We start from the raw sequence: 25,489 nt of genomic DNA, 5'->3' as shown, positions 1-25,489 counted from the left end.
GACTGGGAGGCTTGCTCCTAGCTGGCGTATATACATATGTTTAATTAAAAAACTGACAGTACATAGGACAGGAAACAAAACCCCTAGAAACCTTTGGATTTCTCCAAACCAGTCATCAGAAAGAGATCTAGTTCATTTAGATATCAAAGTCAATCTCAGGATAAGGTTGGGAGAAGATAGGCATAATCCAAAGACTATCTAAATAAAACAGACAAAAAGGCAGGACCAAAGGAAGACCCTTAGCACACAAACTTTCTTTTGTAAGAAAACTGCTATGTTTCTCCTTAGGATATAGTCACCACACCTTTTTTTGGCACTTGGAAGGATGATTCAATGCAAAACAATGGTGGTAAGATCAATAATTAGAATGCATATAGCGCTCTACATATCAAGACTCTGGACAATTAAGAAGATAATCCTAGTAGCATGCCAGTGTAAAGAATTATTATCCCTATTTTAGAGAGCGGGAGATGTGAGATCAAGTACAAGGCTACACAGCAAGTCAGTGGAAGAGCCAGGATTAGAATTTAGCAGTTCCTGCCTCCCCTTCTTGAGCTCTCTCTAATAACCACACTTCTCCTAGATCAAGGAGTATAGCACTCCAAGTTGAAAGAACACTGAACTCATTTTAAAATTTTCCCTTACCTATTCCTCTACCACCACCTTAATTTATTAAGTGGATTTTTAAATAATGATTTTCCTTACGCTTTCAACATTTCATTCATCTTGGACGACGAAGACAGACTAGTCAATTTCACACTCTGGTTGTCATGTGTTAGTAAAAGGTAGTAGTGATGGCATAAGCTCACCAGAGAGGAAGGATGGGTGGCTGAGGCATTGGACTAGGATGGTAGCTGCGGATGGTAGCTAGGTTCAATTTCTGACTCTGCCACAGAACTCCTGTGGGAAAGTCATTTAGTATCGCTGTGCCTCAGTTCCCCCATCTGTAAAATAGGAATAACAGCACTTCCCTATCTTACAGGGATGTTGAGAGGATAAATATCTAAGATTTGAGAGGCATTCAGATATAGTGATGGAGGCCAGATAAGTACACAAGTCGATTCACAACGCTGTAAGAGTGTTGGGTACTACAGTGGCATAGCTGCAGCTTTAACTAGTAGTGCCCATAGTGTAGATGCTTCCTACACTGACAGAAAGATTTCCTTCCATTGATGCAGGTAATCAACCTCCCTGAGCAGTGGTAACAGAGGTATGTCCACACTTAAACTGCAAGAGCAGCACAGCTGCTACACTGCAGTTGTGCCACTGTAACGTCTCAGTGTAGACACTCACTACAGCAACAGGAGAGAGTCTACTCCCGGGACAATTCTGTGCCACTGCGCATGCACAGAATTAGTGTCCCGCACAGATTCTCTCTCCTCCTCCCCAGCAGAAAATACATTCAGCTGGAGAAGTGCTGTAGCCTTTCCTCTACGAGGGGCTGCTGTGGCACCAGAACAGAGAACAGCTGCTCCCTGGCAGGAGCAGCCCTAGCTGCGGATAGGGAAGAGAAGAGGCTGCATTCCTCACAGCACCCTGACTGTGGGGCCATATCAGGAGGCACAAGATATGAGGGGACGGACAGCATGGGACCCATGAGGTTCCTGGGGGGGTCACAGACTGGAGTTCAGAAGGCTGGTGGGGCAGACTGGAGTGCAGGATGAATGGGAGCAGAGGTGCAGGGCCAGATGGGGACAGTGAGGGGAGTGTAGGGCCATATAGCAGGAGGGGGGGAGGAGGGGTGGCTGGCTAAGTAGGGGTGCAGGGACACCTGGTGATGGGAGAGAGGGTAGAGAATGGTTGAGTGGGGGTGCAATGACACATGGGGACAGGGGGAAGGGAGGTACAGTGTAGCTGAGTGGGGGTACAGGGACACATGGGGCCAGGGGCAGGAGGGGCAGCTGAGTGGGGTGCAGGGACACATGGGAACAGAGAGGTTCAGGGACAGATGTGTCTGACTGAATGAGAGGGGCAACAGGTTGGCCGGTGTCTGCATGGGGGAGGCTCCCCCCCCCCAAAAAACCCCCCACAACCTTCCCTACTTCTCCCTTCCATGCCCAACAACCCTCAAAGTTCACACCCAGACTCCCAGCAATTACTTCCCTCTCCTTCAGCTCCTCGGTTACCCCTGATTCCCCCAAACTTTGCACTGCTTTTGAGTCAGTGCAGGAAACATGTTTCTGTACTGTAGTTTAAATGAATTACTCAAAGTTCTGTATTAATATGCCTAGTAAGCAATCTGTATGTCAAAAAACATTTCCTGAATCTTTTTTGTTGTCTATATTGTTACAAACATACCTGGACAGGTATTTTGAAATAAATTACCAAAATAATTTAAACTGGTGTGATTACATTGTGTTATTCTGATAAAATATGCAGAATTTTAAAATATTGTGTGCAGAATTTTTAATTTTTTGGCACAGAATTCCTCCAGGAGTAAGATTCTCCCATTGCTGTAGCTAATCCACCTCCCCGAGAGGTGTTAGCTAGGTCAACTGAAGAATTCTTCCATTGACCTAGCACTATCTATACCAGGGGTTAGGTGAGCATAGCTACATTTCTGAGGGGTGTGGATTTTTCACAGCCCTGAGACACACAGCTATGCCGATGTAAATTTTCAGTGTAGACCAGCCCTTCTGTCGACCTAGCCATGTCTATACTGGAGATTACGTCAGCTTAACCATGGCATTCAAGAGTGTGAATTTTTCACATACCTAAATGGCATAACTAGGTCGATCTAAATTTTAAGCATAAACCAAGCCTACTGTACCCTTTGAAAATTACATCTGCACAGCTACATCAGTCAGGGTGTGGAAAAAAAAAACCACCCCTAACCGACATAGTTATGCCAATATACTCCCACGTGCTTTTGTCAACGTAGCTAACTTCTGGGGACGTGATGTTCCCACAGCAACAGAAAAACCACTTCTGCTGGCATAGGCTGCATCTACACTACAGAGCTATGCCAGAGTTGCTTTGCCAGTACAGTCTCCATAACAGACATATCCTTAGATCTATTATTTCCAGTCCCAACAGCAGAAAGGGGAGGGGAAGAAGAAAAAGCTTGAGAATAACTTGAGGATAACAAGGACTCTTCCTTGCACAGTCCTGGGCAGAGGTCTCTGCTCTGCTAGGCCAGGAAACTGTAGCCTCCCCAGTACCTTGTGCCTGCCAGTACCAGGGTTCACCAGCTCCACAGCCGTGCAGGGAGCCCTCTGCTACTCTACTGTCATGGCCCTCACTCCTGTGACAGCAAGACTACAGAGGGCTCCTTCCATAGCCATCGCCACCCAATCCGAAGGTACGCACACTATCATCAACTATTTGGGGGGCTGGGTTTTTTTGTTTTGGTTTGGTTTTTTTGGAGGGGGGGGTGTCACTTTCAGTGTGTCAGCTGAAATCGATGTTTACCAACAATTATACATTAAAATCAAATTCTACCAAACCTAATTTTAACATGCCATTTCTCATTGTAGAACAATATCTTAAATTTTAGAAGTCATTAGACTATCAACTAGCCATGATCTTTAACATATTCAATAATTCTCAATGTTCTAATTTTATGTAACACTAGTTAATGCGTATGCAACACCAAGGAATTCTAAGCACTTTACAGGCATTAGTGAATTTATCCTCACAACCCCCTTGTGTAGTGGCTAAATACTGTTATTTCCATTTTACAGATGAAGAAACTGAGGAACAGAATAAGGACAAGGCTCAAGGTCACACATCAAGGGCCTGTTTCTGGGCTCCATGGTGGAATCTTTACAGTAGCTCAGCTTCTAGGGGCTGCAAAGCCACTTTAACCAGTCATCAGAAATAACTGGAGCTCTAAGACAGTATATTACCTCCCCATTCCCAAGCATAGGGGTGCCAGATGAATGGTAAGAGAACCAGCTAATCCACCTAACTCTCCCAACTGTTCAGCTGCATCAAGCCACCATAAGTCAAAGCAGCCCATCTTATGCTATGCCTACTGTGATATGCAGGACAGGATTTGTCCCAAGTCCATGACAGAACTCTAAATAGAACTCACAATCTCAGAGCCTGTAATTCAATAGATACAAGGCTATCCACCCTTACACATAAAATTATCAATTGATCTGTGATTCTATTAAAGGCTTTAGTAAAGTTTAATAAAAAGCCACTACATTTAAACAAATAAAGATTAAGGCAGACAACATTTTTGTTTTAGAAGGGCTGATGATTATGCAGATAATTTCAAAGGTTGGAGGGAGCACAGCAGAGATGGAAACAAACATTTCAGTAAGTCTGCTGATTTTACGAGGATATTTTGCATCATTTGCCAATGCAGCTGTTGGGCAGAACTACCCAAAGCAAAGTAACTATCAACTGGGTGCAGTCTTGCACTGAAAAATCGAGCACAGCAACTCATTCTGGTTTCATATTTGTACCTCTCTCAGTAGCATGAGAGACTATTAGGAAGGGTCTGCACTAGGATTTTTCAAAGGCCTAATTCTCAATAGGTGCAGCTCTACCAGTGGAAACTATAGTGAACATATGACTCAGCTATTTTTACCACTGAGATGCCTGAGCTTTGTCTACGCACTATAGTTTCACTGGAGGAACTACACTAGGAACTAGCAGATCTAATAATTTATAGACAAAGCTTTTAGGCTCTATATCAAATGTGTATGAAGGATGAGGATAGGGACGAAAAGAAAGCAGTACCAGGGCATGTTTCCACTGCTATGGTGACTCACCATTACAGAAACTGCAGAAATGTTTCTGTCTCCCTTTGTCAGTCAGACAATTCCCTAATGTGGGTCTCCAAGACAGTGATGTTGAAAGAGGACATCGAGAAAATACCCCACTTTTGCTTATTCCCCCATTTTGGGAGACATTAACTGCAAAAACATACTGAAAACAAAGATATTCTAACAAATTGCAAAGTAAACCCTGACTTTAATGAGTTATTTCAGACATTATGCAGTGTGTTGTGGGATAATTGCATAATACCTGAATAAATACTGCAAGACACTAATTATAGCCTCTGACTTTTAGAGCTTCTCTTCTCTCCTGCTGCTACTACTGGGGGCAGAAGCAGAGATGGTGATGAGGCCATTACTACTGGAAGTAGGGTGGATAAGGAAGAAGGGAGGCCCTGCTAAAGCTAAAACTGCTGGGAGTGGGGCTGGGCGAAGGAGAAGCTGCTGAGGCTGGAGCCAGGGAAGGCAAAAGGCAGTGGGGAAATGAACTGCTGAGTGACTACAGGAGAAAACAAGAGGCTGCTGTGGCTGGGATGAGGAAAATCTAGAGCTGCAGGTGGTCTGGAAGGATAGAAAATGATAGGGAGGAAAAGGGGCTCTAAAGAGGTGAGAAAAAAATTTACTGCTAGACAGCTTTGCGAGAGGGGGAGAAGAGAACTGAGGTACCAGTTGCTGCTTAGGAGGATTTGAGGGTGGAAGGAGACAGGGTTGTGAGGAGCCCGAGAAGGGGCTGATTCTGATATGGTAGGTTCACTGGTTTCTCCCATGTTTTAGACCTCTGACTTACATGAATACAACACATTTGAAAGGTTTTTATATTAGAAACTGGCTGCAATTTTCATGTGTGAATGAAAATATTCTAAAGAGATCCAAGAGAAATGATGAAATCAGTGTTATTTCCTAATACGCATAACGAGAAGTTGTAGGATTGTCCAGAAACCAAGATACGAAAAGGAGTGAATGGAGTCACTGACAATGGTAAGGGGCATGGCTAGTAAGTGGATTCAACAGTCTTGGGATGTTGAAGAAGAGAGAGTAAATGAAGTTGTGAATTGTAAGGCGGCCTGATTTACTTAAATCTAGAAGCTTCTGTAAGGACTGCAGGACATCATTCTATATAGTTAACTCATCTTATTTTTCTGTCTTAGTAGAGTTGAATTTGCTTCGTGGTTGTTTCTCATTCTAAAACTAGTTAAGTGTGAAAGCTGCTGATCAACACTGTATTATGTTGCTTAGAGTTCAGTTATTACCAAGTATCACTGCATGAGTTTCTGACTCAACATGCCTACAGTTGAATGAAATTAAAGGAAATGAGTGAGAACTGAAATGGAAAGAATTTTTCTAAAGTAAAATGAAAATATTGTTAAGAGGTATTATGCAGCAAGACAGAAATTATTTGGGCTCATCTTAAATGCAGAAAAAAAATCAGTTTCTTCACAAAAGTTTGTCTTTGAAATAGAAGATCAGAATGTTGATTATTTTGAGAACCTTAATAGTGAAATATTTTCAATGCTTGTGTGGACACAAAAATGTAGCCACAATTTAATCATAAAAACCCCCGATCCAAGCCTTCCAGAAGCATTTCAATTTCAGTTTCAGTCAGGAGCATTTTTCACCTCAAAATTCAGCAAAGATTAATCTGTGATTATGTTGTAAGAACTAAAAGTAAGGACACTAACTTAATAAATTGTCCTCACTGTAAAGAAATGGAAAGATGCTTTGATCTTTAATGTGCTCCTCCAGACAGATTTTAAAATGTACAGGTTAACATATAATGTAAACAAAAATTAGTGAAAACTAAAAGAATCAAAATTGACTACCATGATTGGTAGAACATGGAAGACAACCTGAGAATAATTATGAATAATTCATACAGCGAAGCCTGATTTGATCTGATTAACAAAGAACTGTAACCTCATAAGAGCAGAAGTCAAAAAATTCAGAGCAGCTAGGAACTTTTCCACATCTAGCCAACATGACTGATCTCAAATAAAGGTCAGAGGTTGAATTCAGATAAAGAAGCAGCTGAAATAAGGCTAAGAGAACACAATCTTATATATCTTCCTTCTCTTCTAACACTTAAAATAGTAAGTCCAGATTTGCCCCCATATGTATTTCATGAAAGTTGTGCCACGGTTTATTGCATGAAAATGTTGGAAAATTAGAAAGCAAACTCACAAGACAGGACAGGTGAATTCAAGATTGTCAGTGTTTGACAACCCACATTCCTATCCAACCAGTTCAGCATCACTACAGCATGCTTTTAGGACAGTCTGATTAATTTGATAAAAACTCTGTAGAAATGTTGAAAAAGCAAGTACATTAATAAAATTGTGTGAGCATTCCAAGACTAACATAAAAGAGTGTTAAGGCCTAAGCCAACAGCACTCAAAGGCTGTGTTTTACAGTCGGGGGTTATCAAACTTTTTCATAGCATGGAGAACATTTTAGAGATTGTCTCACAGACCCCCTCTCCACAATGCCTGTACCTGCAATAGTACAGACCACCAGACTGGCTTCTCACAACAGGCAGATCAATTGTGACCACATAACATAGCTGTGGAAACTATAAAGGTTACTTACATGGAGAAGTAACATTAAGAAAGTATTTAATGGATTCTTAAAAGTGACCATCAATGCAGTTTTGCAGCTTCAAATGAGAGAAGTCAATATTACAAGCAAGCGATGCCAGCAGCTGCTCTGCGGGCCACCCCTGGGTGAACAGACCAGTTTAGGAACCTCGGATTTATAAAACTGCAAGCTTTTCAATGTAAACAGTGAGCCTTTTATGTCTGAGAAATTCACTTCACAGACATGTCACAAACAGACCCTAATCCTGCAGTGGATCCTTGCATGGGACCCTAATACCTGCACAGGGCCCTGCAGCCCCAACTCCCAAATGGGAACCCGAGTCTGTATGTCACCTCCGCTTATAAAATGAGAGGGGTGGGAGGCTCCAGAAAAAGCTCTGTTCTTCCCGGCTGGGAAAACTCAGCAGAGGCTTGCTGGGGGCTCTCGGGGGGTGGGACAGGCACACTCGGGAGGAGAGGGCTGGTGCGGGAGGAGGACGGGGACGGGGACACCCCGCAGCGGGCAGGGCAGCCCTGCTGCCGGCAGGAGCGGGGGCGGGCGGGAAGCAGACGCCGTTACGGCTGCTGCGGCAGGCGGAAGTTGTCGAGCTCGCGGGGCTGGCGCAAGAAGCAGCGGCTGCTGCGCGGGGATGGGGCCGGAGCGAGGTGCTCGGCAGCCCGCGAGGGCCGCATGGCCCTGCCCTATCCCGGGGGGAGGGGCGGCGACAGCTGCGCAGTCAGTAAATCCTCCCCAGGGGGCGTGTAGGTCCCACCCCACTCGGGCCGCGGGCCCCCCGCCCTGCCGCCCGGTACCTTGTCGCAGTAGAGCCCGACCAGCTGCTTCATCCGCCAGTGCGGAGCCGTGAAGACATCCACCTCGTCGGGGAAGGGAGCCATGTTCTCCCCATAGAGCCTCGCCGTGCCCAGCGCGAGCAGCACTAGCCGCGGCAGCGACAACCGCTCTGCGCATGCCCCAACCCGCCGAGGCCGCTCAGGGAGCAGCCCTTGCCCCCCGTCACGTGACAGGGGCCGCCTGACCCGGGGCCTGCCGCAACGGCCGCGGTAGCGCTTCCCGACGTGCGCGAGCTGTTCGCCGACTGCTGACGGGCCGCTTCCCGGGGGGCGGGACTGGGGGCGCGGCCCTGCGCTGGCTTCCCTGCTCCCGGCCCGAGCCCGTCAGCAGCAGGCTCCGCAAAGAGCTAACGGGGGGGTGGTAACGCACGTGGCTGCCAGCCCCACTCCCACCCCGGGCTGTCTGCAGCCTGTGCCCCCTCCCCAGGCTGCCAGCCCCACTCCCACCCCGGGCTGCCTGCAGCCTGTGCCCCCTCCCCAGGCTGCCAGCCCCACTCCCACTCCGGGCTGCCTGCAGCCTGTGCCTCCCCCCGGGCTGCCAGCCCCACTCCCACTCCGGGCTGCCTGCAGCCTGTGCCTCCCCCCGGGCTGCCAGCCCCACTCCCACCCCGGGCTGCCTGTGCCCCCACCTCCGGGCTGCCTGCAGCCTGTGCCTCCCCCCCGGGCTGCCAGCCCCACTCCCACCCCGGGCTGCCTGTGCCCCCACCTCCGGGCTGCCTGCAGCCTGTGCCTCCCCCCCGGGCTGCCAGCCCCACTCCCACCCCGGGCTGCCTGCAGCCTGTGCCTCCCCCCCGGGCTGCCAGCCCCACTCCCACCCCGGGCTGCCTGCAGCCTGTGCCTCCCCCCCGGGCTGCCAGCCCCACTCCCACCCCGGGCTGCCTGCAGCCTGTGCCCCCCTCCCCAGGCTGCCAGCCCCACTCCCACCTCCGGGCTGCCTGTGCCCCCACCTCCGGGCTGCCTTCAGCCTGTGCCCCCCCTCACCCCCGGGCTGACAGCCCCTCTCCGATCTCCGGGCTGCCTGCAGCCTGTGCCCCCCTCCCCGGGCTGCCTGCAGCCTGTGCCCCCCCTCACCCCCGGGCTGCCAGCCCCTCTCCGATCTCCGGGCTGCCTGCAGCCTGTGCCCCCACCCCCGGGCTGCCTGCAGCCTGTGCCCCCCCTCACCCCCGGGCTGCCAGCCCCTCTCCGATCTCCGGGCTGCCTGCAGCCTGTGCCCCCCTCCCCGGGCTGCCCGCCCCACTCCCACCTCCGGGCTGCCTGCAGCCTGTGCCCCCACCCTCGGGCTGCCAGCCCCACTCCCGCCCCGGGCTGCCCGCAGCCTGTGCCCCCGCCCCCAGGCTGCCAGCCCCACTCCCATCTCCGGGCTGCCTGCAGCCTGTGCCCCCACCCCCGGGCTGCCAGTCCCACTCCCACCCACAGGCTGCCTGCAGCCTGTGCCCCTTTGCTGGGCTGCCAGCCCCACTCCCATCTCTGGGCTACCTGCAGCCTGTGCCCCCTCGCTGAGCTGCCCCAGCCCACTCCCACCCCCTTTGCTGGACTGCCAGCCCCACTCCCACCCCCAGGCTATCTGCAGCCTGTGCCTCTTTGCTGGACTGCCAGTCCCATGCCTGCCTCCGGGCTGTGCCCTCCCCCCAATCTCCAGCCAGCCCTTACCCCCACAGAGGGGAAAGGGTTAGAGCATTGAATTTCGGGGGATCTCACCTGTTCCCACCCCATAGATCCCCTGGCACACCATGCAGGGGTTGCTGCTCTGGCTTGCCCCACAGCCAGTGCAGGAGAGGCTCAGGGGAACTGATCAGATCAACATCTGGCCCTCAATTAAGTGCATAAGTGTTAGTAAGTTTAGCTGATATTGGGAACAACAGCCCCCCTCTGCACTGCTGACATCAAGGAGGCCACAGGGCCCTGAAGTTTATGCAGAATCAATTGCAGGAGTCAAGTGTACTATCTTATATGTTAAGTGGCCACTTCTGAAATGTTTTGGGAGATACTCAATGGGAGTGGAAGGCACTCATCATATAGCTGAATCCAGTCCTTCATGGCCTAGTACATGAGCCTGACACCCCCACTCCAACCCCAGGCCACTCAATTTACAATCTCTGTCAGTTGGATGGGGCATTATTTTATAAAGTCTCATTCAACTGGGTGAAAGCTTAGAGGTTGCATTATTAAATTGGGTGCGATACCATGGTTACCAATACCTGAATACAAGAGATGGATGTAGAGGACGTGCACAGTGTGATTGGAGGGGACAATCCTTTTTCCTAAACTGGAGTGAGGGATCCAATGCAGACCCCAGCCCCACAGCTTTTCAGTATTTCTATGCCACATAAGACTGGACAAAGCAAGGAGAATACTAATCATATTTAATACCCAACAGAGGAGGTAGAGATGCAATAGCTTACCCTTGGGGAACTGTGTTGACATAATATCCTTAGACTTATGTAAAGACATTTGACTTAGTACTGTGCAACACTGACTAAAAAATTTAGCGCTACACAAAATCAATGCAGCATATATTAAATGTATTAAAAACAGCTGACAGATCTCAAAAAGTAACTGTGAATGTGGAGTCATCATCCAACTGCGGTGCTTCTAGTGAGATCCCAGTGCTAGCCACCATCATTATCAATGAATTGGAAGAAAATATAAAACCATTGTTGGCAAATGAGCAGATAACACAAAAAACGGTGGAGAGATTAATAAGGTCAGATCAGATGTACAGAATGATCTAGATCAGTGTTTCTCAATGACTAGTCCATGGACTGACAATGTTCCCTGAGATATCCCTGATAGAGTTTAGAACAGTGGTCACCAACCAGTCGGTGGCTATCTCTGGTGGTATAGTGTGGGTGGTGCTTGCAGGCAGAAGCAGCACCCGAAGCCACGTACCCCTGCACCACAGGAGTGCATTGGCCCCTTCCGGGAGTGGCATGGGGTCAGGGTAGGGAGGGAACCTGTCTTAGCAGAAGCCCCAACTGCACCATCAACCAGGAGCTGTCAGAGATAAGTGCCTCCTGGCAGGGGCCCATATCCCAGTCCTGAGCCCCCTCCTGGAGCCAGCACCCCATATCCTCTCCTGCACCCCACTCTACCCCAGCCCAGAGCCCCTGCCTGCACCCAATCTCCCTCCGAGAGCCAGCACACCATACCCCCTCCTGCAACCCAACATTCTGCCCCAGCCCAGAGCCCCTGCCTGCACCCAAACTCCCTCCCACAGCCCACACCTCCTCCTGCACCCTGAAACTGTGCCCCAGCCCGGAGCCCCCACTTGCACCCAAGCTCCCTCTCAGAGCTTGCACCCCTCATCCCCTCCTGCACCCAACCCCCCTACCCCATACTCAACCCCAAGCCCCCTCTCACACTCCAAACCCCTCGGGCCCAGCCCTGAGCCCTCACCCTCACCTCAACTCCAACCCCTGCCCCAGCCTGGTTCAAGTGAGTGAGGGTGGGGGAGAGCGAGTGGCAGAGAGAGGGAGGATGGAGTGAGCGGGGAAGGGGCAGGGTAGATCCTGGGTTGCACTTAAATTCTAAAAGTGATCTTATGCATTAAAAGATTAGAGACCACTGGTTTAGGAAGACAGCAAGCTGATCCCTAATATCAAAAAGGTTGAGAAACACTGATCTAGATCACTTGGTAAGTTGTACTTCAACAATGTACTTTTTAATACAGTCAAATGCAAGGTCATACTTCTGGAAACAATGAACATACAGCACTCTTACAGGATGGGGACTGTATTTTACAAAGGGGCTTAGAAGTCCTGGTGGATAACCAATGCAGCATGAACTTCCAGTGTGATGCAGTGACTTCAAGAGCAAATACCTAACAATGAGAGCCTAAAGAAGCTCAATCTATTAAATTGTTTAAAGAAAGGATTCAGAGGTAACTTAAATCTCGCAGAAAAAGGCATAATGAGATCTTGTGGCTGGAGGCTGAAGCTAGATAGACTAGAAATAGGGCACAATTTCTTTAACAGTGAGGGTAATTAACCATTAGAACTACAGGCAAGGATTTTGTGGAATCACCATCACTTGAAGTCTTTATATCAAGAGTGGATATCTGTCCAAAAGATATGCTCTAGTTTTACCAGTGGTTATGGGTATGATACAAGAATCACTTAGTGAAGTTTTATGGCCTGTGTTATGCAGGAGGTCACACTAGATCAGGGGTGGCCAACCTGTGGCTCCAGAGCCACATGCAGCCCTTCAGAAGTTAATATGCAGCTCCTTGCATAGGCACCAACTCCAGGGCTGGAGCTACCGGCACCAACTTTCTAAGGTGCCAGGGGGATGCTCACTGCTCAACTCCTGGCTTTACCACAGGCCCTGCCCCCGACTCCCTCCCCTGAGCCTGCCATGCCCTCACGCTTCCCCTTCAGAGCCTCCTACACACCACAAAACAGCTGATCGGGAGGTGCAGGGAGGCACTCATTGGTGGGGCTGCCAGTGGGTGGGAGCTGCTGGGGGGCTGCTCACGTATTACTGTGGCTCTTTGGCAATGTACATTGGTAAATTCTGGCTCCTTCTCAGGCTCAGGTTGGCCACCTCTGGACCAGATATCACAATGGTTCATTCTGTCCTTAAAAGTGGGTGAAATCCTGGTTCCACTGAAGTAAATAGCAAAATTCCCATTGACTTCAATGGAGCCAGGATTTTACCCTTTGAGTCTAAGCCAGGCTTGGGGCACTTGCAGCCACTGTGGATACTATATTGATGTTTGAAGTCAATCTACATGCCATGCTCCAGAGATCTAGGGAAAAGGAGTCAAGTGAAATCTGGACAAATGCATCATAAGACCAGCTGAAGTACAGTATATTGATTACTTTGTCTCAGGAGTTTATCAAGACCAACAGTGCAAAAAAGTGGCATCCATTTCTGAGGTAAAGCTACCTGAGAATCATGCTTACCTGGAAATATATTGGGGATGGCAAATCACCTTGCCAAGTTTCTACCACAATTTGTGGAAAACCTTGGCCCCACCAAGAGTTCTCCTAAAGAAAGATGATTAACAGGAACTATCTTCATCAAAATGAATCAATTAACCAACTAGTGCAAGCATATAACTAGAGGGTTAATAGTTCAGGTGTTCAGTGAGGATTTAGGTATGTGCTTCTACAAGAAAGGAAACCAATGGTATATATCCCAGGTGTTCACATCCACAGGCAAACGACACAGTTGTGAGCATTTCCATCAATATGTAGAGGAAAGAAAATTGACAATGGAACTACATTGATTTACATCCGCTGAGGATCTGGCCAAGTTCTTATCCAGGGCAGACAGTGGGTGGAGAATGAATATATATGTATATGTAAATCAATTTGTTCAATACACGGGAAGTTAAGTTTAATCCATTTGATTCTGAGTACAATTGATTACAGACCACAAGGCAGTTTTCTTCACCAGGAATACTTTATAATCTGTCTTATCAGAACATAAGTTTTGTTGCCAGAATTCATGGAGAAATGAAAAGATATGGACAATACTTATGTCACCTATACTGATTGTGTTGTAAGACCATCTGAGAGTTAGGATGTGTGAACTCTTGTTATGAAGTTAGTGCTTTAATTGTTGTGTGTTCCTTTGCAGTTCCCCCCCTTTGCAGTATTGTTTGTAGCCATGTTGGTCCCAGGATATTAGAGACAAGGTAAGTGAGGTAATATCTTTAATTGGTCCAACTTCTGTTGGTGAATGACACAAGCTTTTAAGCTACACAGAGCACTTCTTCAGGACAGAAGTTTGTCTCTTTCACCAACAGAAATTGGACTAATAAAACGTATTACCTCACCCATCTTGTCTCTCTGTTTATTCTTTACATTGTTATTTCAGCAAATTGTGCAGTCAGTAGAAAAAGGTATGTAAGAAGTGTAACACTGTTTGAAATTAAACGGTATTAAAATATTTTCATTAGAGCAAATTGCAGTGTTCAGTATATTGTAGGATTGCAATGAGTATTCAGCAAATCTGAATTTTTGTTAATGGTACATTAGTGATATGTTTAGAGGGCATGTAATATTATCTAATAGTCACAAGATGGCAATAGTACAAATAGTTTTACAAGCTGGATTTTTTAAGGACTTTTAGCCCTGCACTAGTTCCAGGAAGCTGTTGCATTTCACAGTAAAGTTCGTTTTCTATCTGACTCTGCACCTAGAATCATTTAAGTGCAAGTCCACAGCCTATATTGATACACAAACATAAAACTGCAGTCTTCTCTTTTCCATTTAGACATTTGATTATTTTATTTCGTTATGACTTTGGTTCTCACAATTTCATGATGAAAAGCTTCTTCTTGTCTCTGTTAGTAGGTCTTCTTTTCAGTAAAGACTACGTTAAACCCACAGAAATAGATGGGAAGAAGAAATGGAAAGGTGAAGGTACCACACCTAACCTAGAGAGCATTGTAATTGGAAGGTGTTATGAATATATTAGAATTGTGAATCCAAGTATTGGGTAAGTACTTTTCTCTTTCTGAATCAGTCTCCACACTTTAATGGTTTTACAAATCACGGGCCTGATATGACAGTCTTAATCATAGGAGTAGTCCTGTTGAAACCAACAGGTTTGTAGTTGTTGAGAAATCCAAAATTCATTTTTAAGAAATCTGGTAAAAATAAATATATTAAAGGGCTTGGGGCAGGGGAGGGGGTGAGCAATATTGTCAGGAATTCTTCAATTTTTAGCTGATCTTTTCTTTTATACTTTAGGGACCTTAATGAAAAAAGTCAAAGGGATGGGATATTTAATTTAACCCTCTTGTGCTTTATGTTGTAACATATGTGAATTTTTGACAGCCAAAACCTGGCCGTATTGACATGTTTCTCATAGTAACTTTAACTGTATTACATTAACCCTAAATTCTAGTTCCAATGAATGATACAATAGACTTGTGGACCCACATGAATAACAATGGTGAAAACATTGGAACCGGTGAGATGAGACTTAAATAGGATTTTAGCTGAAATTGGTGTGACCCAGGGTTTCATTAGAACATGTTTTAAACAAAGACTAAGATTCTGAGCTCATCCTGCAAAAAATTAGGTATTGACTGGAATGTTTAGATTAAAACAAGGCTTATGCACCTTTCTGACAAAAACAAGTGTCTTGTTGTTATAAGACACTCATCTGTTCTGAATAATGTAACATTTTCTAGGAAGGGTGGGGAACAAAAAGCTAGTTCAAAGGACATTAGAGCAGAAGGCTTCTGGAAAGAGACTAAGAAAAATTTCTAGAAGAAAGAAACAAGGAGAAACAGAATGTGACAAAGAGTATCAGGATGAAAGTAATAGATATAAACCTAGGAGTCCTTGTGGCACCTTAGGGACTAACAAATTTATTTGGGCATAAGCTTTTGTGGACTAGAACCCACTTCATCAGATGTATGAAATAAAAGATACAGGAACAGGTATAATACATGCAAGGATGTGGGTTGCTTTACCAAGTGTTAAGTCAGTCTAACGAGATAAATCAATTAACAGCAGGATACCAAGGGAGGAGAAATTGGCCCATTACAGACAGTTGACAAGAAGGTGTGAGTAACAGTAGGGAGAAATTAGTGTTGGGGTGATTATGTTTAGGTTTTGTAATGACCCAACTACTCCCAGTCTTTATTCAGGCCTAATCTGATGATATCTAGTTTGCAAATTAATTCCAGTTCTGCAGCTTCACATTGGAGTCTGTTTTTGAAGTTTTTTTGTTGAAGAATTGTGACTTTGAGGTCTGTTATTGAGTGACCAGAGAGATTGAAGTGTTCTCCTACTGGTTTTTGAATGTTATGATTCCTGATGTCAGATTTGTGTCCATATATTCTTTTGCGTAGAGACTGTCCGGTTTGGCCAATATACATGGCAGAGGGGCATTGCTGGCACATGATGGCTTATATCACATTGGTAGATGTGCAGGTGAATGAGCCCCGGATGGTGTGACTGATGTGGTTAGGTCCTATGATGGTGTGCCTTGAATAGATATGTGGACAGAGATGGCACTGGGGATTGTAGCATGATTTGGTTCCTGGGTTGGTGTTTTTGTTGTGTGGTATGTACTTGCTGGTGAGTATTTGTTTCAGGTTGGGGGGCTGTCTGTAAGCGAGGACTGGCCTGTCTCCCAAGGTCTGTGAGAGTGAGGGATCATCCTTCAGGATAGGTTGTAGATCCCTGATGATGCACTGGAGAGGTTTTAGTTGGGGGCTGTAGGTGACAGCTAGAGACGTTCTGTTACTTTCTTTGGTGGGCCTGTCTTGTAGTCTTATAAATCTAGTAACTGGATCAGCTAGTCTGCATCTACAAAAGATTATTACAGGTGAATGTTAAATATTCTTCTCAGACCTTGTTCAGCAGAAGCTGAGAAGTAACAATGCAGTTTAGCAAGAGGTAGAATTACCCCCGAGTCAGAGAAAATTCTTTGTACCTTAAGAGAATTATTTAGGACATTAGCTGTTGCCCTTCGGTTTCACAATCCAAGACTGAATCCAGAGGGAAAAACCCATGCACCTAATACCCAAGACCAATTTTAAGAAGTGGAGGATCCAATCTTGTATCAGCCAGCTACTTCATCTTGTACCTGCAACTACTCTTGGTATTAAATGCCTGGACGGAGTAACATCTAAGAATTTCTACCTTAATATCCAGCTGAGAATTCTTTAAGATACACAGATTCCAAGGTTGTAATTTGAAAGCCTCTGCAGCCTGCTGGAAAAAAGATAGAATAACTTACTCGAGTAATGCAATAAGAAACTTTTGCCTAGGTTGAGCTTGTTATTTCTTTAATTGATAATGAATGCTGTTAACTGAATAAAATGAGAAATGCGCCATAATCTAAATTTTGGTTAGTGTTGCAGTGCAGTGTATCAGCTATAGAACTACATTGTGTTGTGATATGACCTTTTGATTTCATGCTATTCATAGGTATTAATAAAAGTAGAATTTAGTTTACTACATGGGTAGAGTCCTGCACCCTCTGTCTTGGGCCTTAATGAATGCTAATACTGTATATTTGGGCGTTTTTTTCTGTAGCAATAGTCAGCCTTCTAATAAAACTTTTCAGAAGTTTAAGACTTTGTTTAATTTGAGTTTCAAATGACTAATTGCCCCTACTGAATCTTCAATCTTCTCTCCTCTTCCTTTTCATATCCACCAAATTATATTTAAAAAATTAGAGTTAACATAGTGCGAGTGGGACTAAGGCACTTTTGAAAATTTTACCCCATCTGATTAAAACTAGTCTGGTAAACATTTTTGAACAATATTTTATGAAACTGCACATTGAAATGTTATATTTTATGAACTGCAACTTTAACAGACTTATGTATCAGAGGGGTAGCCGTGTTAGTCTGGATCTGTAAAAGCAGCAAAGAATCCTGTGGCACCTTATAGACTAACAGACGTTTTGCAGCATGAGCTTTCGTGGGTGAATACCCACGAAATACCCATCTGAAGAAGTATTTTCCATCTGAAGAAGTGGGTATTCACCCACGAAAGCTCATGCTGCAAAACGTCTGTTAGTCTATAAGGTGCCACAGGATTCTTTGCTGCTTTAACAGACTTATGTTATCTATAATACCATCTTAGTGTCTTGGATCCCCCCCACACATAATATATACATATATGCATCCCAAAATGACATTAAAACAATATTAAGGTTGCAAATCAAGCACTCAAAAGTTAGGAAATGCCAGAATTAAGGGTGCCCAGCATCACACAGTAACTCTGTGGCACAGTCAGTATGGAATCTAATTCTCCTCTATGGCATTCAGCTTCTTTAAATAGACCATCCTTTCTCTTCCTGTAATCTCCAGCAGTACACAACTCCCAATTTATGTATCACATGAGACAGGGGTCCTACAGGCAACAGCCTCATTTACTATAAAGCTCTGATTCATTCCCAGAGCATCATCCAGCCTGTGCACTAATAAGGCAGAGGCCCTGTGGAAAAAAAACAGTAGGAAAAAAACAGATATGATTTTATCATAATGCATATGCACAAAGGGGCTGAATTAAAGTTCCACAGGCATTTTTTGAGTGCTTGACTTTGTAACCTTAACATTCTTTTAATGTAGAGGTTTTTTAAATGTAATTTTAAATGTAATTTTTTAAAATGTAATTTAAATGGTATTCCATCTTATAGAGCCATAATGACAGGGCCGTCCCTATCCATATGCAGCTGTGTCGGGCACCAGATTTCCTGGTGCCCGACGCAGCTGCCTGCTGCTCCAGCCCCTGCTCCGCCTCTTCCCCATGGCCCCGCCCCTGCTACACCCCACCCCCGCCTCTTCCTACACCTGCTCTGCCCCAGCCCTGTCCCCACTCCACCCCTTCCTCAAAGCCCCCGCCCCACCTCTTTCCATCCCTGCTCCGCCCCAACTCCACTCCTTTCCCCAAAGCCTCTGCCTCTGCTCTGCCCCATTTTTTTCCATTCTCACATAACTCATAAATGGATGTATAAATTTTGCTCAAACATTTACACAAATTACCTTCAGATTAAGACCAAGCATGGAGAAATTTCAGTCAAAAAAGGAGAATTTTTCAGAATGTTATGAACATGTGAAAATAAGAGATTATACTGAAAGTCTCACTGTCACTATAATGGAGGTTTCTAACAAGCAAATGCTATATTCATGCATACACACACTTCTGTAATACATATACACATGGTTCTATACATTCCATTGGCTGGCAGTGTAGATTACTTCTCATTCTTTAGCTGACTACTACAAAATAAATCCTGTATAACTTGTTGCTATCTGTATTAAGTTTGCCAGGAATCACCCTTATCTATGTGCCTTCCCCACCCAACTCCATAGTTTCAACAAGTATTTGCTAATTAAAATATCTTCAGTAGGGGAGCAGAATAATACTTTTGATTTTGTATTACATGCTGCTCAAACATGAGATGACAAGCAATGAAAAGAAAAACATGCAGTAAATGAATTGTTCAGGCATTTACTTCTAAACTTAAATTCCTATTGAAGTCAGTGAAGATGTTAAGTGGTGACTTGATTACAGTCTACAAGTACCTACATAGGGAAGCGATTTCTTATAGTAGAGGGGTCTTTGATCTAGCAGGAAAAGGGATAATGAGCTCCTTGAATCCTATGTTTCAGTTGTAATATAGGGTCACTTAGAGATTTTGATTGCTGTGGCCAAACTCTGCTACAAATGCTTCTTTTGGGGTTAGAACATTTCTAAGTAATAAATCCCAGTTCTACAGAACTGCATAGCAAGTCTCATTATGAATACTATGCCATCCATGGTATTTGCTGAATTATTGTAAGAGTCTAGCTGAATAATCCTAGTCCAAATTCTCATGTTTTAGATACTAGTTGATGGGATAATGATTTCATTAGTTTATCACAAACTTCTCCCCACCTTAATAATCTTAGTTTTATTTCCTTTTGGGGATTGTGAGAGGTTGTGAACAAAGCACATATTGCTGGTCTGCCATGGCAAAATAGTATTACCATTTGTTTTAATTATTACAGTGAGAAGAACTGTACAGAGATATGGGAAGCTTTCAAAAAGGCTTTTATTAATAAGGATCCTTGCAACATTTTACCATCAGACTATGAGTTATTCATTAACCTGGCACTGCACACAATTCCACCTAACAAGGTACTGATTATCAACTGTATGTTAATGATCAGCTATCATGTCTCCCCTGACTTAGCATTCCAAAATTGACCAGATTTGATATGGTGGACCATGCAATGATTTTCTGCCCACTTTGTGGGTTGCAGACCAAAAGGTTGAGAACCAGTGTTCTAGTCCTTGACCCTACAGCAATGAAGTGTCAGAGTGATGTAATATGGTTTAGAATTAGTTGCTACAATACTGAACTTGCAGCCAAATAATTATGATTTTAAGCTGGTCAGCACTATTACAGCTAAGCATGTGTCCAGTTAAACAGCTGAAAGTGTATAAAAGCCCTCGAAGCACTTTAATTAAACCAACCTCAAAACCCATCTTATGCATGTTTAAGAGTAAATATCTTAATTCAGCTCTGTCAAGTGAGCTCTCTAATTTCAATGTTACCATTGCAAAGGGTATGTTTATACTAGAAACCCTACAGTGGCGCAGCTGCACCACTGTGGTGTAGACACTACAAGGACAGGAGAGATTCTTCCATTGCTGTAGTAAATCCACCTCTCTGAGAAGCAGTAGCTAGGTCGACAGAAGAATTTTCCCACCATTTATCAGTGTCTGCACCAGGGCTTAGGTCGACAATTACATTGCACAAGGCATGTAGTTAAGCCAATCTAACTTTATAGTGTAGATCTGACCTTAGTTTTATTTTCCTTATATTTAGGGCTTGTCTGTATGGCAACTTGTGCACAGCAAGTTGGGGAGTAAGTCTACAGCATGCCAGCCTGCCACACACACAAAGTGGTCACGTGGACCCTGCTGCCATACACTAAAAGTTCCATAGTGCTACTTTCAGTGCATGGCAGCCGGGTCCACATGGTCACTTAGTGCACTGTAGTTTCACACCCTGGCTTGCTGCACACTAAGTCTCCATATACACAAGTCCTTAGTGTCTGTATGCCTAACTTTTCCTAAACGTGTCAGCTCAAGTCAGGCAAATTCTAGAGGCCTTGAGTCTTCCTATGGCTCAAGCTCTGTTCTCACAGTGGTGTAAACCCCCCCAAAATCCACTGTCAAGTTATGCCAGATTTACACCATTGTGAGTGCAAACTTTGTCCCTATAATTTTATTAGCTGAAGAAGTATATTTAATTGATATTAGTTTGATTGGAACAAGCCATCTGTGAGATTCTGAAGTATTTAGAAATAATTTCAAAACATGATTTAAAATGTTTTCCCAGCCACCCAACAGTGATGGCATCATGCACACACATCCAAAAGACAGCTTGTTTTTTGTTTTGTTTTCTTTCCTTAGTCTCTGTTCTGGGAAAATAACCATCTGCTGGTCACCAGCTATTCTGATAGAACTCGTCGCTACATGCCTCTGTGTGATACTTTAATTGGTTCATTTGGAGATTTCCTGAACTGGTGTGGACAAGCAAACGATACTGGTCAGACAAGAAATGATGATAATAAAAAGTTTGTTATAAATTCATGGTGGGGCTAAAAAGATAGAGTGATTGCTCTGTACTGGAGATATGGGTCTGATTCTGCTCTCATACTTCAGGGGAGTTACTCCTGGTTATGTGGGTGAGTGTCCTGATTCTCCACTGGCTTGTACTGTATAGACATTTACACTTCAGCTGAAGAATACACTGTGAAATTTGGAGGGAGGTGTTGTAATGGTGGATTTACGTCACCTTTTCATTTCCCAGATCCTGGGGCTTTCTGTGCACCAGACCAGTTTCATGACATGAGTTAGAGCAGTTTCCACAGACGCAGGGGTCTGTGCTTTGAGACCATAGCATGTCATTGTTTGTACAGAATGTAAGGGCTAGTGAAAAGGAGGAGAGAAATGGTGCAGTACTGTCATGGATGTATATCCTATCAGTTCTCCAACCATGCACAACCTAGAACAAAAAACAGATACAATATATATTTTAAAGCCACTTTGGATTTTCTTTTCCTACCTGTCGTCATATCTTTAATAATAAGCACTGTGTTTCTTCCCACAGGATTTAATTATGATTCCTGCCCTAACACAGAAGAGTGTGAAAATAATGCAGTAGAATCTTTCTGGAAGATTGCATCAATCACTGTAAATCATACAGTTTACATTCATTAAGCATGTCCATGGATAGTTCAAAAAGCTTTAGTAGGGCCAAAAGATTTTTTTTCTGGAGTTTTTAACCTCTAGCATAGGCATACCCTTAAGGCCTTGTATTGACTAGAACTTAAAGGTGTGATGTAAGGAGGAAAAGCATAAAGTTGACTACCTTATGTGTTAAAAATGCCACCCACCCACCTCAGTGATTGGAGGAAGATGACTGCGCAGACAGTGAAAGAGGACAGCTCCAGCAGCAAGAGAGGGAGACACTCGATGAGGGATACTGGGTAGCTCCTCCCTCCTCACCTACCCCCCCCCTCCACACACACTTATAGTCTATTAGCCAGCTGTAGGGACAGGTGCTGATTGGCCTGCATCCCCCAGCTCAGTGATTTGACTTGGAGCACAGACCAGGTGAAGCCTTTTGCACCAACCTTGCCCTGGAGGGACCACTTCTAGGGTTGAGAAGACAGATCACCTTTTATAGCCATTAAGTTTTGGTCCTCTCTACTGCAACTGCCAGCTAGGGAACCAGTTTTGATGGTAGTTTTGCAACTTGGGCATTTTCACTTATGGCCCCCACCACTGGCCATGACTATTTAGTTAAAGCACCAATCTGTATATAAAAATGTACAGGGGATGTTATAAAGAATAATCTTCTGTTATCTATTGCAGTATGCAAAGCAGAGCTCTGGGGTAATATACGTTATGCTGAATGGTTCTGCGATAGGGGGCGCCTATCCAGTCAAAGGGTAAGAGAAATAAAATAACATTGTGTTAATATTTTAGGGTTTGATTGAGAAAAATCAAACATTCGGCTATTGTACCACACAAAGCCGTGGAAGTGAATAATTTTCACTGTGGCCTCAAAGCCAATTTTTTTTTTTAAACTAGACCTAGAGTAAAATTTTAGAAAACCCTTGGGTGCCTGTTGTGCAGAGTCCTGTATTCTAATTTGTCAAAGGCAACAGAAGTAAAACTTGGCTGTTATACAACATTGTTTCAAAAGCAAAAACACTGAATTAGTCCAAACAAAAAGGTCTAGTGATACCACCCAAGGACTGTGTTGAGATTATGATGAGTAAACAAGAGAAGAATGAAGTCAGAAATTAATGGATCAAAATTGCCGTGTCAGAAAGTAGGCCTAACTGGAGGATAAAATAATGACACGGAAGGGCAATTCCACCCATCACTCCCTTTAACGGTCCTTAAAAGAGACTTTGGGAGAGAGAGAGCTCAAAATGCAAAGGGACAGGTAGACTGAAAGGAGAGAGTTCAGCTATCATGGCTGCCACCCCCATTGTCTCATGAGACCCCAGGAATTTACTGTTACACTATTGGGCCTGCATCACCCTGATCAGAGAGCGCTGTCCTGACCTGACCAGACCAGAGAGAGACCCAGATTAGATACTTCAGCAGTTTCATTGATTTCCACTAAATCCTGACCACCACACGGAATGTGAAACTTCATTTCTTGCTCTCCTCTCCTCCCCCAAGTGTCTTTTTTCCTTCCTCACCTTCTCTTTCCTATTTCTCTCTTTTTGCCTTCTGTTTAAAAAGAGTCTGGGTTAGCAGGCCAAGACAAATGCATCTTTTGCCACACTGTTCTGAAGCCGTGACCATCAAGGCAGCTAAACGCAATGCCTTAAACAGCCCTACTCTGGTACAAGTTTGCCAGGTCTCCAAGTGGCTAATAAGATTGTATGCTGCATTTGTGTTTCTCCAGCAGAGAGATGGCTAGCAAGAGTCAGCATCCAGACAGGAGCTGGATTTTCTATCTTTACTATTTTTTTCTCCTCTTTTGTGTTTTTAAAGATGACTGTTGCCATGAGACTAAGCAGGCTGAGATCTCTATCCTTGGAACCCCAAATCCTGTTTAGAACTCTTGATGATGTAAAGTAACAGTCACGTTAACAGCTTTGACTCTCTGGGACCATTGATTCCCTGAAGATGGAATACCACACTTGTCAAGATGTCAGTTCAGCAAAGCACATGCTTAACTTTAAGCACTTGTTTATTTTTCACTGAAGTGGAACTTGACAAAGCTTAAATTCTTTGCTTAATTAGGCCTAAATGAGAAAACAAAACACAGGGAGACTCCAAAAAAAAAAAAAAAAGTCCCAAGTAGCTGCTTGTGTTGCTATACACAAGGCCTGATTCATTTGCTCTCCAATATTAGGTAATTCACAAATCACAAGGAAAAGGAATAGAGACTTTTGATAAACAGAGAGACGTTTTAGCAAATTCTGAGGTCCAAGTGACAGTCTGATTCTATAGGTCGGCACAGGGAATACAGCTCCTATTTGCTTGGAGTCTTTAATCAATATTGAATGTCTTTCTAAAAGATATGCAGGAGTTCAACCACAGGTTATTGAGTGTAATAGTGTTCACTTATGTAGTATGTAAAAATAGTTCTCTCCCCTGCAGGAATTACTATGTGAAATTCTGTGATCTGTATTCTGCAGGACTTCAGATAAGATAATCATAGTGGTCTATTCTGGCCTAAAATTTCTTCAGTTCTAGGCTATATAGCTGGTACAGTATAGAAATCAAAATACTTCAAAAAATTCCTGTAGAATCCTTGCTCTCTTCTGTCAAGACAAACTATATTTCAAAAGACAGTGGGCCAGATTTTCAAAAAATAACTGTAGATGCAAATAATCACAGGTAACTTTTTTTTTTTTTTTGCAGAGTTACACAGGCACAACAGATTATCATTCAGCTGCCTTTATATCAAGCAATTAGACATCTAATTTATATGATCTAAGTTACATCAGTTTCTCCTGCACCCATCATTATTTGCCCTAGCATAATTACATGCATAAACAAGAAAGCTGGGATGAGACTTCATTCAAAATCAGGCCCAAATCCTTAATTTATAAATTTTTGTTTTGTTTTTTAAGACCGATGCCTTAGAACACATTTTAATGCAATATGTGAAATGGTTCCTTTTGATTTGGCACCCTCTGTTAGATTTGGAGAACTGTAAACTCATACTTTGTGCTTTTATTATTCTATTTAAAGACTTTTTTTCATTAGGCAATCATCAGTTTAATTGAAATTATTTTTGGATATGCCTTCAATAGTACAACTAGCAGTCACAAAGACTTAGACACAGGAATATAGAAGACATTTTTTCTGGTACAAAAGTTCTCAGAACTTATGACAGGAAAGTCACACAACATAAATACAGATAACTTCCTCTACTCTTTGCCAGTAAAAAATGATCCCATCTTAATGACTCAATCTGCTCTGATAAATCACTCTCTAAAACAATAGACCTTAACCTTGCAGCAGTAAGGCTGATTATATGTAAAACGAAAAATCTGGTTTAATATTTCACTATTTACATACTCCTGGTCAGATGTGAGATCAGTTGGTGTAACTCCATTGACTTCAGTGGAATTATTCCAGCAGAGAATTTGGTCCTCCTATACCTGGACTTTTGAATATTACAATATTTAACAAACAGCAAACCTGCCTATAGAGGAGTCTTCCCAGGTCAGAATGGAAAGATTTAAAAAAAACCAACCAAAACCCTCTCTTATGGTCTTAGTTGTTCCCATGCTAGGTATTTTATACCCTTTTGACTTACTGCTGTGATTTTATATCTACTAATATATTTGTCTTGTGGTTGTTACTCTTCCTTCTATTTTAAAAA

General features: G+C 44.0%; 2 protein-coding genes across 5 annotated transcripts in view; one reads left to right on the top strand and one right to left on the bottom strand.

Moving 5' to 3' along the window:
- FBXL5 (F-box and leucine rich repeat protein 5) overlaps positions 1 to 8,369 on the bottom strand; it is a 53,757-nt gene extending 45,388 nt beyond the window's left edge. The window contains exon 1 of one of the 2 annotated variants that reach the window (XM_045019924.1): positions 8,114 to 8,369. In XM_045019924.1, coding sequence (XP_044875859.1) covers positions 8,114 to 8,197 — 84 coding nt within the window. In that variant the 5' untranslated portion in view covers positions 8,198 to 8,369. The remainder of the gene's footprint in view (positions 1 to 8,113) is intronic. The other variant, XM_045019923.1, reaches the window with a different exon arrangement.
- The window catches only part of LOC123372004 (ADP-ribosyl cyclase/cyclic ADP-ribose hydrolase 2-like), a 30,569-nt gene continuing 13,015 nt past the window's right edge, over positions 7,936 to 25,489 (top strand). For 2 of the 3 annotated variants that reach the window (XM_045019926.1, XM_045019927.1), the window contains exons 1-6: positions 13,823 to 14,000; positions 14,452 to 14,599; positions 19,623 to 19,752; positions 21,037 to 21,172; positions 21,737 to 21,819; positions 22,504 to 22,580. In XM_045019926.1, coding sequence (XP_044875861.1) covers positions 13,838 to 14,000; positions 14,452 to 14,599; positions 19,623 to 19,752; positions 21,037 to 21,172; positions 21,737 to 21,819; positions 22,504 to 22,580 — 737 coding nt within the window. In that variant the 5' untranslated portion in view covers positions 13,823 to 13,837. Of the gene's footprint in view, positions 7,967 to 13,822; positions 14,001 to 14,451; positions 14,600 to 19,622; positions 19,753 to 21,036; positions 21,173 to 21,736; positions 21,820 to 22,503; positions 22,581 to 25,489 lie in introns of those variants that run through there. The other variant, XM_045019928.1, reaches the window with a different exon arrangement.

Source organism: Mauremys mutica, chromosome 5 (genome assembly GCF_020497125.1).
Source record: "Mauremys mutica isolate MM-2020 ecotype Southern chromosome 5, ASM2049712v1, whole genome shotgun sequence".
NCBI classification, from domain to species: Eukaryota; Metazoa; Chordata; order Testudines; family Geoemydidae; genus Mauremys; species Mauremys mutica.
The sequence above is the reverse complement of the archived record's forward strand: the minus strand, read 5'-3'. Positions and strand labels throughout refer to the sequence as shown.